General features: G+C 49.8%; 2 protein-coding genes across 3 annotated transcripts; one reads left to right on the top strand and one right to left on the bottom strand.

Moving 5' to 3' along the window:
• The first annotated feature begins 513 nt into the window (after positions 1–513).
• Positions 514–8,720, top strand: CUEDC2 (CUE domain containing 2). 2 transcript variants are annotated; one of them, XM_043988943.1, is made up of 9 exons: positions 514–666; positions 5,773–5,860; positions 6,383–6,526; positions 6,778–6,839; positions 6,951–7,093; positions 7,532–7,711; positions 7,950–8,011; positions 8,203–8,263; positions 8,350–8,720. In XM_043988943.1, exons 2-9 carry the CDS (start codon positions 5,787–5,789, stop codon positions 8,494–8,496), a joined length of 873 nt encoding a protein of 290 aa, XP_043844878.1. In that variant the 5' UTR covers positions 514–666; positions 5,773–5,786; the 3' UTR covers positions 8,497–8,720. The 2 variants fall into 2 exon arrangements, with proteins under 2 accessions (XP_043844878.1, XP_043844879.1); XM_043988944.1 differs by lacking the exon at positions 514–666 and adding an exon at positions 1,588–1,700.
• Positions 8,721–8,936: 216 nt separating this feature from the next.
• On the bottom strand, positions 8,937–11,167 carry FBXL15 (F-box and leucine rich repeat protein 15). Its single transcript, XM_043988942.1, has 4 exons — positions 11,032–11,167; positions 10,562–10,715; positions 9,826–10,331; positions 8,937–9,375 (listed from the first exon to the last, which is right to left on the bottom strand). Exons 1-4 carry the CDS (start codon positions 11,094–11,096, stop codon positions 9,186–9,188), a joined length of 915 nt encoding a protein of 304 aa, XP_043844877.1. The 5' UTR covers positions 11,097–11,167; the 3' UTR covers positions 8,937–9,185.
• Between the last annotated feature and the right edge of the window lie 2,958 nt (positions 11,168–14,125).

The raw sequence follows: 14,125 nt of genomic DNA on the forward strand, positions 1-14,125 counted from the left end.
ATGAGTTTTTCTTCCAAAAGCTTGGATCTTTGGGTTTATCATATACTAGATTACTAGTCATTTACTATAGTGTAATTCGTACCTATTCTATTCAACGGATCCACCTCTCTATTTCTACTATAGTATTTCTGCCACGAAAATCCCAAATGTCAACATGAGTGAAAAACACGAGGTGCCTTCGAGCTCTAATGACTCCTTTAAGTACAAAGAGGGGTGGAGGTGGAAGACAGGAGCAGATGGACAGGGATTGGCGCAGGCTGGACAAATTGAGCAGGCACAGCCTTGCATCTGGAGCCCCAAGACCTGGGCTCTAATCTCGGATCTTCCATTTACTTCCTGTATGACCTTGAGTCACATAACTGCTCTTTGGGCCTCAGTTTCCCTAGGTGTAAAATGGGGAGGTTGGCTTCTGGGGGCCCTTCTTGCTCTGGCTGAACCTCAGTTTCCCCACCCCTTAAAATGAAGGGATTGCACTAGGTGACCAACTTTGACACCATGACGTCAGACGCAGGGAAGCCCCCACAGACTCCCCCTTTCCCTTAACAAAGATGGCCGACAGGGGGCCGCTCTAGGCCACGGCGTGCTTCTCTCGTTGGTGCGGGCGGGAACTGCGCTGCTGCGCGGGACGAGCGACCGCCTGCGCCAGCGCCAGAGCCCGGAGAGCAGGTGACCCCCGCTCCCCTCCCCCCAACCCCCGTTCCTGCCCCCGACCCCACCCCCACCTCTGCTGGGCCAAGCCCGGCCCAGTGACCCCTAGGCCGCCCCAAGGGAGGGGGCGTGAACCCAGCCCTGGCCCTTCGGCCCCACCTCCAAGTCTGGGCCCTGGAGTGGGAGAGGCCCGAGGTTCCCCAGGCGCTGAGCCCGGGACCCCCGTCCCGCCCTGAGCTCGCGCGGCCTTGGGGCCTGCTGCTCAGCTTCACCGCCCCCCTTTTCATCATTTGCCCCCGAGGGCACCCCGGACACCCTCCCCACCGTGCTCTTCCCCGCCTCTCCCGCCCCCCATTCCCAGGCTCCTCCCCCTCTTCTTTCTCTGTCCCAGAATCGTCTTTAGCCTCAGTTTCTTCATCCGTAAAATGGGGGCGATAGGAGCACCGACCTCGGGGAGAATCAAATGGAAAAACTTGCATAAAGCAATTTGCAAACCTTAAGATGCTCTATGAATTCTGGCTATTATATATCATATAAATATTATCTCCATCTTCATCCCCATCTCCAACCTCTTCCCCATCTCTATTCTCATAAGGTGGTTTCGAGGATCAAATGAGATCACTTGTATAAAGCAATTTACAAACCATAAAGTGTTATGTGAATTCCAGTTACTGTTATATATTCTATAAATATTATTATCTTTATCATCCCCATCTCCACCTTCGTCCCTATCCCCATTTATTTCCTTACTCATCCCTATATCCATTGTCACGTCCATCCCTATCCCCATCTCCATTCCCTTCCCAATCGGCATCTCCATCCTTTCCCATTCCTAGCCATCCCCATCTCCATTAGTCTCGGTCCCCATTCCCACCTCTCCTTATTTATCTCCATCCCATCCTTCATCCCTGGTCCCCCATCTGTTCTCATCCAGACAGCCGTCTTGGTGTGCTGGTTTGCTGTGTGGGAAGGTTTGGGGCTTGGCTCTGGGGAGTTCAGTCTGGCTGAAGAGATGAGCATCAGGAAGGATGGTGTATGATCCACTGCCTAGGGTATGGGGGCCCCAAATCTGACTTGAGGCATGATGAGTGTAGAAGAAGGGGAGTCAATAGTGTGGGCTCTCATGATCAGGAAGAGCTTTCTAGGAGAGGCTGGCTGAGCTGGAACCTGGATGAGAAAGGGGAGAAAATTTGAGGGATAGCTTATTTGGCAGATTTTTTTTTTTTTTTTGGTGAGGCAGTTGGGGTTAAGTGACTTGCCCAGAGTCACACAGCTAGTAAGTGTTAAGTGTCTGAGGTCGGATTTGAACTCAGGTCCTCCTGACTACAGGGCCAGTGCTCTATCCACTGGGCCACCTAGCTGCCCCCTATTTGGCAGATTTTTGAAGAGGCTACGTAGTTGGCAATAAATTCACATTAAGTAAACCTTTTCCCCCCCTTTCCTAGGACCTACTCTTTTTTTAGGCCCTCTGCTGGGTAATTTTGGGAAAATCTCCAGGCTGACAATTTATAAGGCAATAGCTGACTTCACAGGACTATGAGAATAATATAGTGCTTTATAAATATTTGATTCTCACAACTCTGTGAAGTATTACACATTTTATTAGTCCCTTTTTACAGATAATGAAACTGAGGCTTAGAAAGATTTACTTCTTTCATAGACTCACATCTAATAAGTATGGAAATCAAAATTTGAGCTCAAGTCACTCCCTACTTCAAGTCATTCACTCTTCCTACTACACTGTGTTGACACCATAGTTTATATAGAGCACTCTCTATACTGGAGTGTTTGCCAATCTTTTGAGGGTACAAGGAGCCATTTTTAATGTAAAAACATGCTGAGGTGCCCCATAAACACATAAAAGTACTTGTAGCTACTTTTTTGGGAGAGGGGGTCAGGGCAATGAGGGTTAAGTGACTTGCCCAGGGTCACACAGCTAGTAAGTCTCAAGTGTTTGAGGCCGGATTTGAACTGAAGTACTGTGCCCTCTTGTATCTACTTCTTGAGAAAATACATGAAGACTGATGAGAAAACTATACATTTAGTAAGAGTTTTTTTGTTTTGTTTTGGTGAGGCAACTGGGGTTAAGTGACTTGCCCAGGGTCACACAGCTAGTAAGTGTTAAGTGTCTGAGGCCGGACTTGAACTCAGGTACTCCTGACTCCAGGGCTGGTGCTCTATCCACTGTGCCACCTAGCTGCCCCTTAGTAAGAGGTTTTGAGGGTTTTTTTTAGATTAATGTGTTTTATTATTCCTAAATGCATTGATATACACTTGAAAAACATATGTATTCTGTATGTAGACTTTTTATGCTTTTTTATATATTCGAAGACTCCTGTTAATAAATTCCCACAACTTCCAGAGATCATTAGCCAACAGGGAGAGAACCAATGGGTTCTCAATGGACTGGCCTACGTGTCTTCCTTCCTTCCTTCCTTCCTTCCTTCCTTCCTTCCTTCCTTCCTTCCTTCCTTCCTTCCTTCCTTCTCTCTCTCTTTCTTCCTCCTTTCCTCTCTCCCTCTTTTTTTCTCTGTCTCTGTCTCTCCCACCTTTTATCTTCAGCAAGCAAGATCCTGTCCTCCCATCTCAAACCCATTTTAGTGTTTGAGGAAACAAACAGAAAAATTAATAAAAAGAGAATAGAAAGGGGCAGCTAGGTGGCACAGTGGATAAAGCACTGGCCTTGGATTCAGGAGTACCTGAGTTCAAATCCAGCCTCAGACACTTGACAGTTACTAGCTGTGTGACCCTGGGCAAGTCACTTAACCCTCATTGCCCCTCCAAAACAAAACAAAACAAACAACAACAACAAAAAGAGAATAGAGACAATTTATATTCCGATCTCATTTTACAGATGAGGAAAGTGAGGCCCAGGGGAAATCAAGTAAATTTTTTTTTTTAAGAACTAACTTTTTTTTTTTAGAGGCAATTTGGGTTAAGTGACTTGCCCAGGGTCACACAGCCAGTAAGTGTTAAGTGTCTGAGGCCAGACCTGAACTCAGGTCCTCCTGACTCCAGGGTCGGTGCTCTATCACCTAGCTGCCCCAAGAACTAACTTTTTAAAGGTCACAATAAGTTAGAGGCAGATGCAGATCTAGAGCTCATGTCTCCTGAAAGCCTGGTGCTTTTTCCATTGATACCATGCTATTTTTCAGGGCCTCAGAAGCAGGGAAGAGAAAAACCACTTCTCTCTCCAGAAACTACATAATTTATACTTATTAATGGTTTCATAGCATAGGCAAGGGTTTTTCTCCCTAGCAGAGGTTCCTAGGCAAGAGTCAGAATTTGGGGGTGATCCAGCCCTAGGGGCTTGTAAGCAGGCTAAGGGTGGGGGCTTTGAATGCTAGGAGAGACACTCCTTTAGATGCGATGGACCTATGTTAAGAGAATCTTTAGACTATGTCCACCCCTCATGGTTCAGGCTCCTTGGTTTCTTTGGGAACACACTCAAAGTGGCACCTTAGCCAGCCTTCCCTGCACTGAGAACAAAGTTTCCTGAACTGTAAAATGGGGGGAGGGAGGGAGTTGGACCGGGTGACCTCTGATGTTTCAGTTCTAACATTTATAGGAATCTGTTGTCTCAGCGCTCTTCCCCTCAGCTTCAGGCTCACCCTGATGCCTCATCATTGTGTGGCAGGGACCTGGGTTCTTCAAAGAACACAGAACATGTGTTTTGGCTAGTCCTGCCAAGTTAGAAATGCTTTGAGTTTGGGTCCAGTGAGTTTACCCTTGGGTTGTATGATAACAAGCTGGAGTTTAGAGAGTGTTATCATAGAGTCAGCCTGGTGATGGGGTTGCTGAATTTTTTTTTTTGACTAGAGCAACTCTTAAAGATAAATCTATTGCCATTTGACCTGCAGTAGTAGGAGAGGTATATGCCCTGACAAGATTGCTGCTTCTCAGATATGACCTTATGATCACAGGGGGCCTCAGTGGTCATCTGGCTCAACCTTCTCGTTTCATAGTTGAGGAAACTGAGGCCCAGGGAAGTGATATGTCCAAGATCACAGAAGGAATAAGTCTCAGGCAGGATTTGAACCCAGATCCTCTGAATCCATAGCCAGTACTCTTTCCATTGTACCACAGTGCCTCATGTTTTCATTGCTCTGCAATATGCAGGTTGATCGTGTGTCCCCAACTGAACTGTGGGATTTAGAACTGCGATTTTTTTTTCTGTCTCAGAAAACTGTAGCTGATCACTAAGGTGGGTTAGGGAGTGCCTTAGGGAAGACTTTGTCATTGATAAAAACTGCTGTTAATTACCTGCCTCAGAAACCAGGGTAGTAACTGAGTGACCCTAACACTTGGCTGTTGGTCAGTCAAAACAGATTTATTGAGCGTGGATACCCAGATGATCTTCTGTTAGCTTCTCCCTAGACTAGTGACTAGGTCTAAGATAAGGGAGTTAGGCTCAATCCCAGGCCTCAGCTGAGGGATCCCTCTGGAGCAGAGAAAGAAGAAATCCATAAGTCAGAGCCCAGACTGGTGGTCAAGGGGTACTATGATGGTGAAGCAGGAGAGAATTTGTGAAATAATTTTTCCAACCCATCCCGTCCTTCTCCCTTCCAGAAAAGCCCCTTTGTCTGGATGGGCAGGTGGGTGGCTCTGGGATTCTGTGGTGGGTGGGTCTGTGACTCTGCGCCTTCCCCCGCTGGGGGGCCAGACAATGGGGACACTTGTGATCAGGCTCTCAGCCAGATGGGTTTTGAAGGGCTGGGATTCCGTTAGCTCAGAAGCATCTGACCCTAGGGCCTCTGGGAGTCTAGCCAGGGTGGGGACCCTCCTGAGGGCTGGTCTGGGGGAGGGGCCCACCACCCCTCAGACCTCTTTTTCCACAGAGACTTGGCTTCCTCCACTATTCATCCCTGAGAAAAAGGAGAAAGGTGGGAGAACTTGAGGGTTCCCGTATGGAACTGGGGACCAAGTCTTTAGAGGGGCAGGACTTGGGGGGAGGCGGAGATGCTGGGGAGAACAAGACTTGGCAAAGTCATCTAGCTGACAGATTGTTTAATGATAAGGGCTTAGGAAAAGGCTGGCAGTGTCCCTCAATACCAGTGAAGCTAGTGAGCAGGAGTGAGAATGGAGAAGTCCAATGAGGGCCTCATATCTTTTCTGCCCCATCAGGAAAGGAGAGCGCAATGGAACTTGAGAGGATCATCCGAGATACACTAATCAGCTTTGCCCAAACTCATGTGCCAGGTGCCGATCTCAGGTATGTGCTGCCTCCTTGACCACCCAGGGACTGGAATCTTAGAGAGGGTGGCTTCTCCTGTGGTTAGCGCTGCCTTTACAAGCTCTCTTTCTCAGAAGGCATTTGGGGAACGGAGAAAGGGCTATTTAACTTGACTGCTCTCTATAACGTACCTCCCCAGGCCCTCTCCTCTGAGGGGAAGAATCACACTGTTGTGGGATTTTCTACCTGAATGCTTTCCTTTCAGTCCAACTGAAGGATGAACAGACTGAGGTTCAATGTGGATCATCTGCCTAAAATGGCATGGGCTGTGTGGGGCAGAATGGGGATTTGAACTTGGGGGGTGAAGGAGAGAATTGCATATCCCTATAGCACTCCACTTTCTGTCCTCCACATTTACCATTTCAGGCGAAATAAGATTCAGCTCCAATCTAAGTTTTGTTGAGAGAACAAGTCTGAGGAGTTGGGGACCAGAGCTGGGGGCAAGTGTGTGGAGCTGTTCTTCCACAAGATGCTCCACCCCTCCCTATCTATCTCTTACAGTGGCCTGGATGACGTTGTGTTCTCATATATAACTGGGGTCCTGGAGGACCTGGGTTCTCCAGGGGCATCAGATGAGAGCTTTGACATGGAAGCTTTTGCAGAGATGATGGATGCCTATGTGCCTGGCTTTGCCAAGATCCCCAGGTGTGACCAAGAATTCTTCTATCCTCCCTTCCCAATCCTTGACCCAGCCTTTTACTTTCCAATTCCAGATGTTCCCTGGGCAGCTGGGGCTATCATACCCACTTATCTTGGGATAGGAGCAGATAGTTTTGGGGGAACACGGCAGGGAAGTCAAAGGGGGGATAGCCAGGTGACAACTCCAGGGTTCATGGGGTGGGGTCTTAGTGGAGGACAGAGTGGCTCCCTCACCCTTGGTCCTGCTTCCCTCTCAGTGGGACAGTTTGCGACATGATGTTCAACCTCTCTGGCCAGCTCAGCGATGCACGGAACAAGGGTGAGTTCTGGATTGGGATAGGATCAAGGGAATGGGTTTTCTAACACTTATCTGGGACTTGGCCCCCCATCCCTGTGACTTATTGAAAATCATGTACTCTGTGCCTTTAAGAGAATGTGTGTCCCAAGAGCCAGGAGGACACTGCTCCCACTTCTCCAGAAAGTCTCCAGAGCCTGGAGGAAGGCAGCCAAGAGATAAGGAAGTCCCAGGCACATACCTCTACCCCACCCCTGGGGGGAGGCACAAAGGCTGAGGTACGGGATGGGTAGGAGTGGATAGAGGGCAGTGAGAATTAGACCTGAATGGTGGAAAAAGGAGGGGGCTTTTGAGTGAACAGGCCGTCAAGTACGGCCTAAAAAGGGACTTGAACTTGGAAAGACCTGGATTCCAATCCTGTCTATGACATTTACTGATAGTGAGGCCTTGGGCAAGGGAGTTCACGCCTCTGAACTTCAGTCTGTACAACTGATACAATACTTGTAACTCCTACCACACATTTATTGCTCTTATGTGGAGACAGCAACCTCCCCTATTGGTATTGAGAAAAGTGCTCTCTGTCTATGAAGTGTGTGGGTGGACCAAGTGCCCCCAAGCTTATACGTTTTGAAGTCATGTACTAGTATATGTATGTGGTGTTGGGGAGAGATTATGTGACCAGCTTTTGGGCCTCATCACCTGGTCCTGACTTGCAGGAGATCTCTGAAACTGATGAGCTCCAGGCTGGGATACAACTGCTCCTGGAAATGTTCCCATCCTGCACAGTGGGGAGGGCACAGCGGGCATTGGCCATGGCTCGGGGGGACCTGGAAGAGGCTGTCCAGATCATGGTGGAGGAGAAGGTGGAGCCCCAAGGCTTAGGCAGCAACTCAAAGGTATATGCCACAGCTACCCCTGCTCCTAGCACCAGCCCAAAATGGTTCCCTGGACCACTGATCAGGGCTTCCTTCCTCATCACTGTTGGAGACAGAAGAGGTATAAGGACCTAGGGTGGATAGGGAGAGATGGGTATAGACCCAATCCGGGGCTGAGTGTGGGGAACTCCAAAGGGAAACCCTAGGTAAATGGAGAAATTGGTCCAGATATGTTATCTCATTCTGCTTTTCCCTCCAGGACACATCAAGATTACAAGGAGCTCCCAAGAAGGAAGAACTGAAATCTTTCATTCTACAAAAGTGAGTTTGGGGGAGAAGGGATTTGGTCAGATTGAGTAAAGTAGCCCTACAGGGCTTATCTAAGCAGCCAGTTAGAACCATCCCACCCAAAAGGTCTATACTTGGGTTTCCCCCAAGTGCCTCTGACCTTCCCCCTAGTCCATGGAGAGGGTGTCTGAAAAGGCATACTAACCAGGGCTTCATCATGACAGGTACATGATGGTGGACAGTGAAGAAGATCAGAAAACTCATCGGCCTGTGGCCCCAAAGGAGGTAAGTAGATTTAGGGTGAGGGATAGCAAGGACTCTCTTTTCTGGGTCAAGGCCTCCTGTTCACTCCCTCCCTGTATTCATAACAGGCCCCTAAGAAGCTGATCCGATACATTGACAACCAGGTGGTGAGTACCAAGGGTGAGCGTTACAAGGACATTCGAAAGCCAGAACCTGAAGGAATGAAGTCCACTTACATCAGCCTCAAACCAGCCCGGAAGTATAAGTTCCACTGAGTGTTCCCTCCTTGGGGAAGTTGAGGACTGTAGGCCAGGGGAGTCTGCAGGAGTTGGAGATAATGGCTCCCAAAGCCAAAATGAGACAGCTGAGTCAGTCCTGCCACTGTGGTCTTCTTGGGCAAGGGCTTTATGAAACCTGTTCTTCCTGAGCCAAGCTTAGTTTCAATATCTCTCCTGAAACTTCTTCATTTGAGTAAAGTGGCAGCAGTGAGGCATGAGAACTGGTTATTTGTCTCTAAAGAGGTGGGCATGGAATGCAGAAGCTTATGAAAGAAGTAGATCTATCTTTCCTTAGCCCAGATCAAGTGTGTTTGTTGCTACTCTCACAGACCTCTTATTCCTCATCAAACTGAGGAGACCTTTGTATGATTTCCCATACCCTTCTCAGCTCATGCAGGTCTGACATTGTCCCGTTCCCCCACAGCAGCAGAGTTGGGCAGGGTTCAAGTAGAGTCTTTTATTTCTATCTTTCCCCAGAGAGAGATGCCTACCCCGCCCCCAGTTTCAGTCAAGCACGTTCTCTCTCCCTTTTCCCCTTCCTCTCCAAGCTGGTGACCTTGTCCAGGCTCCAGTCCCAGCTAGGGGGAAGGAGACAGGGGTGGAGCCCCCCAGCACAGGGTGTTCCCAGATCCACAGTCCAGCTGTGTTCACCAAACCCCCAAACCTCCACCCCCTTCAATGATTGATCAGATTTGCAGGTTGACAAAGGGAGCAAAACCCACGACATCTTGTAAGAGGACAAGGGCCCGCTGCAGAGGTGGTTCCACATCAATGTCCACACCACGTTTCCTCAGGGCACTCAGGCTGGACTCGGCCACATCGTGACAGTGACGAACGCGAAGTGAGCGAAGCCTAGGGCAATACTCTGCCAGGGTCCTGAAGGGGCAGGTAGAGAGGGTCTGTGAGGAACAGTGATTCCCCTAGGGTTACAGAGCAGGTCAGTAGCTGAACTAAGAGTAGGGAGTCCTCAAAAAGGTGGTAGAGATGTTCCTGAACTGGAAGACTTTGGTTCTAGTTCTAGCCCCTTGACCATGGTCAGGCCACATGCCTCTGAGCCTTAACTTTCTGTATGTGCAGAGAAGTGACTCAGTCATAGAATCTCAGATCTAGAAGAGCTGGGAGACTATACAGCATGACCTCCTTCCAGGGGAAATCTTCCCCTCTAGGGTGGTCATCCAGCCTACACTTGCCGTCATATCCACCGCCAAGATCACTCCGAAAAGGAAGCTTGGACCATTTCTGGACACGTCTAATTGTTGGTGAAGGCCTCCTTTCATTAAGCTCCCTATGGTGCCCCCATCGTGGTCCCAGCCCCTGGCCCAGCACCTGATGGCGTCACTCCGCACTCGGAGACAGCCGGTGAGGTCCAGGTGTTCGAGCTGGGGGCAGCATCGGGCTAACTCTTGCACGGTGGCATCCCCCACATTCGCGTTGACAGCCAGGGAGAGGGATCGGAGCTGGGCCCCGCGGCGCTGGGCCAGGTAGGCCACGGCTGTGTCCCGAAGCTGTCGGCAGGCCGTGAGGTCCAGGGCCTCTAGGCATGGGCAGCGGTCGGCGAGGCCCCGCAGGGCCAGGCCGTCCACCCAGTCGCAGTGGGCAAGCGAGAGGCAGCGCAGCTGCGAGCAGCTCAAGGACAGCGTCACCAGCGCCCGGCGGCTGAGCCGCCCGCAGCCCGCCAGCCCCACGCGCCGCAGCCCGGGGTTCCGGCTCAGCACCGGCTCCAGGTCCTCATCGGACAGCCAGTCACGGCACGACTCCAGGCACAGCTCTTGGAGCCCCTCGGAGTCACGCAGCAGCCGGCCCAGGGCTGCCCTCGGAACCTGGGGGCCCACCTGGAGAGGTGCCCACGGGGCTCACACCTGGGCCCCGGCCTGGACACCCAGCCCCCATCGCTAGCCCGCCCGCCTCCTCTCCCCTTACCCCCAACACCCCAACCCAGAGTCTGACTAGGGGAGGCCCTCCTCCGAGGATCCAGGACCCTCGCCCAACCTGTGGCAGGCCCCGCCCCTCCAGACCCCGCCCCGAGGCCCCACCCCGAGGCCGCAAGGAGGGGCGGAGTCACCTGTGCCGAATCGAAGCTGCGCAGGCGCGCCAGGTGCAGTTGCACTAGCGCCTGGAAAGCTTTGCTGACGCGCTGCAGGTGGAGCAGCTGCCGCAGGGGGACGCGGCTGAGGATGTGCGGGAGCAGGACGTCCTCCCAGGGCAGGTCCAGGAGCCTGGGGCGGGGGTAGGCGGGGTCCGTGCCCTGGCTACCCCCGCCCCACGCAGTCCCCAGGTTTGGACAGTCCCCCGAACCCTCACCCCACGCGTGACCCCCATGGGTTTCCTCCCTACTCCCGTCATGTCCCCACTAGTGTCCCTCGGTGGTCCTCTCCAGATTCCTCTGGTGCGGGACTGTAGAACTTTCTCCCTGGGGAACACTTCCTTTCATTATCCCTCCATCCCTTACCCAGCCTGACCCAGTGGTGGTGGTGGTGGTGGTGGGGGGGGGGGAGGTGTTCCCCTTTCCTGGGCCCCTCCCGTCCTCGGTACCTGACGGCCCCCGGCTCTTGCTCCCCCCCGGACGGCTCCATCTGTAGCCCCGATGTCTCTGCCATTCTTTGTTGCGCCTGCGCAATGCTCTCCTCCAGCAGTACGACGGCTAAGAAGCCGCCTAGTAGAGCCACCAGACCTGCTCAATCGATCGCCGTCTCCTAGAGCGTCCTGTACTTAAAGTCTCCCGGCCGAACCCTGAGCCCGAGACGGAGAGGGCCCGGTTTGTCAGCTCTAGGAAAGAATGGCGAGTTGCTGTGATTCCTGAGCATGGCGGGTGCAAGTGCGAGACTGCATGTCCTGTGGGTAGTTGTTTGTCCAAAGAGACTCGAAGCTAGAACGATTCCTAGATCCAGGAGCCTGCTTAGCCCCTGGACTTTTTGTGGGACCAGGAGCACAACTATTACAGGGCCTGGGCCCCAGTATCCCCACCCCACGCCCTAGTTGGGATAATTGGGAGAGGAACAAGGTCTTAAGGTCTTGCATTCTCTGTCTCCTTATCATTTGCCACCTAGTTCTTGCCCTACTTACCTAGCTGACCACGGCCACGTTATTTCCCCTCTTATTTTCCAGTCTATAGAATAGGTGTGGGGTGGACCAAGTGATCAATAAGGACCCTTACAGCTCCAAAATTCTATTGTATGAATTAGTAGTGGCTAAATAGGCAAGTCGGGCAGTAAGCACAGCGAATGGTAGAGTACTGCTCCCCACAAGCCCCAATTTCTGTTCTTGTCTAGGGGGCAGCAAGCAAGACAGGACGTCGCTTATATTGAAACAGACCATGACTTCCCTTATACACATTTCCCAAGGCAAAGGGCTGAGACTTCCCGCTCCACAGCTTTTTCTACAAACACAATTTCTGAGTTGGAAGGGTATTTACTAGTCAGATAACCTCTAAGCAGATAAATGAGTTCAAGTGCCATATATATGTTGTATCCCCCAATTAGAATATGAGCTCCTTTAGGTTAGAGACTCTCTTGCTTTTGTATTTGCATTCCTAGCCTTTAACACAGTGCCTGGAAGGATTAAGGACTTAATTCATGTTTTCATTCATTTGAAGTGACTCTCAAAGCCATGCAGCAACTAGGATGTAATGACTCTTAATTTTAGGATCTTTTTGCTACCCCACATTACTTCTTTTCTCTGTATCTTCATTAGTGTAGCAACTGAACATATTACTGGGCACACAAGAGGGCACTATTAGGACAGATCAAAAACTCTTGCATCTATCTGCCTACTCTAAAATATGGGAATCACATTTTAGCAACTCCATGAGATGAGGACATTTCACAAAGTGTCCACTTTGAATGAATCAATGGAAAGAACGGACAGTTCTCCTGATACACAGCCCTGGGTCTCTCCCTTCACTGAGTCATGCTGCTTTCTCAAGGGGATTATACCATCTTACTTTTGGATCACAATGTTGGGAGGCAGGAGGCATCCATCCACAGCTCTTTCCACTATCACCATTCAGGAAATCCCTGGTGGCCATGCTGAGAAACTTGTGGAATGAGCAGACCCCAAACTTTCTTATTTCATCCTCTGCCTATTCTGATTTCTCTCAGGACTGAAGGGTAAACTGGCTCTATTCTGTCCCAGATTGGGAGGGTGGTAAGGATGGAAAAACTGCAGCAAATCCAGCTGGATTAAGTCTGCAGGTCAGGTCAGTGTTCCTCCTAACTAATCCCACCCTTTTTTATTCTGATCACTCTGAAGCCTTGCTCAAACAGAACCCACAATCTGGGGCTGATTTGGGGTCTTCAGAGCCTTCCCATCTATAGCTTAGGGAATGCAGTGCAAGAGTTGATAATGGGGAAAGAATAGCATATTTTGGATTTGATTAGAGTATAGGGCCTTAAAAGTCACCCAATTCTTGTGCTATTAAAATGCAGCGGGGTGTAATGAAAAAAAAAATACATATCATCAGATGGCCCTGGTTTGAGATCCTGCTGATTCACACACCTATGTGTTTAGTCACAGCCTTTCAGAGCCCTGGTCCTTGGCTGAACAGTGGGAATAATACTTGGGCCACACAATTCACAGTGCTCTTGTAAAGAAAATACACAGAAAAGTGCTAAACAACAAGCATTGTGTTAATAGTTTGTGGAAATTAGTAAGCATTTCCTGGGGTTTTGTGGGACTTTTTTCCTGCCTCCCCCCATGAACTTCCTGAGGGCTAGGACCCCATCTTCTCCTGTGTCTTATTTCACATTACTCCACTTTAGGCACTCATGTTCTAGCCTAACTAACCTGCTTCTTTGAATTCAGCATTACATTTCTAACCTGCGTGCTTTTGTATCAGTTGTCCTGCTGCCTGGAATATACTCCCTCCTTAGAATATACTCCTTCTTAGAATCCTTAGCTTTCTTCTAGGATCAACTCAGGATATAACTCCTATAGGAAGCCATTTCCCCCCAGTTGTTAACACTCTTGCCTTCCTCAAAATTATATTGTCTTTTTCACTTTAAATACTATATTTCCACCCCTCCAGTTAAAAGTTTCTTGAGGGGAATGACTGTCATTTTGTCTTTATATTCTGAGTGCCTAGCATAGTGTCTTCCACATAGTAGGCACTTAATAAATGTCTATTGAAGGATAAAATAAATGTGTTTCCTCTTCAAGGTCTAACTTGGAATGAAGCTTTCCACACACTGGTCCCCAAAAGCTGTGTGAATTGCAAACACACTTTATCATCTGTGACCTCATTAGATACTCACAACAGTCCTACAAAGGATGCTGGACAGGTGTTGCTGCCCCCATTGTCCAGATGGGGAAACTTTGAGCCAGATTAGGTTGATGACTTGGCAAGGGTCACATGTTCCTCAGTAGAACCTGGCCTCGAACCACGGAATATCAGGATTGGAAGGGATCTGGAAGTAAAATCCACTAGTTTAATTTCATTTTACAGACGAAGAAATATCCATAAAGGGGAAGTGACTTTCAAGATTACATAGCAAGTCACGCGGAACTAGAACCCAGGTGTTTCTTTTCTCAGCTTGGTCTGCATGGTGCCTGGCACGTAGTAGGTGCTTAATAAATGTTTGTTGAATTGTTTTTTTGGTAAGATTCCTGCAGAAGGGTAGAGGGAAGTAAG

This window comes from Dromiciops gliroides, chromosome 2 (genome assembly GCF_019393635.1).
Source record: "Dromiciops gliroides isolate mDroGli1 chromosome 2, mDroGli1.pri, whole genome shotgun sequence".
In the NCBI taxonomy this organism is placed as follows: Eukaryota; Metazoa; Chordata; class Mammalia; order Microbiotheria; family Microbiotheriidae; genus Dromiciops; species Dromiciops gliroides.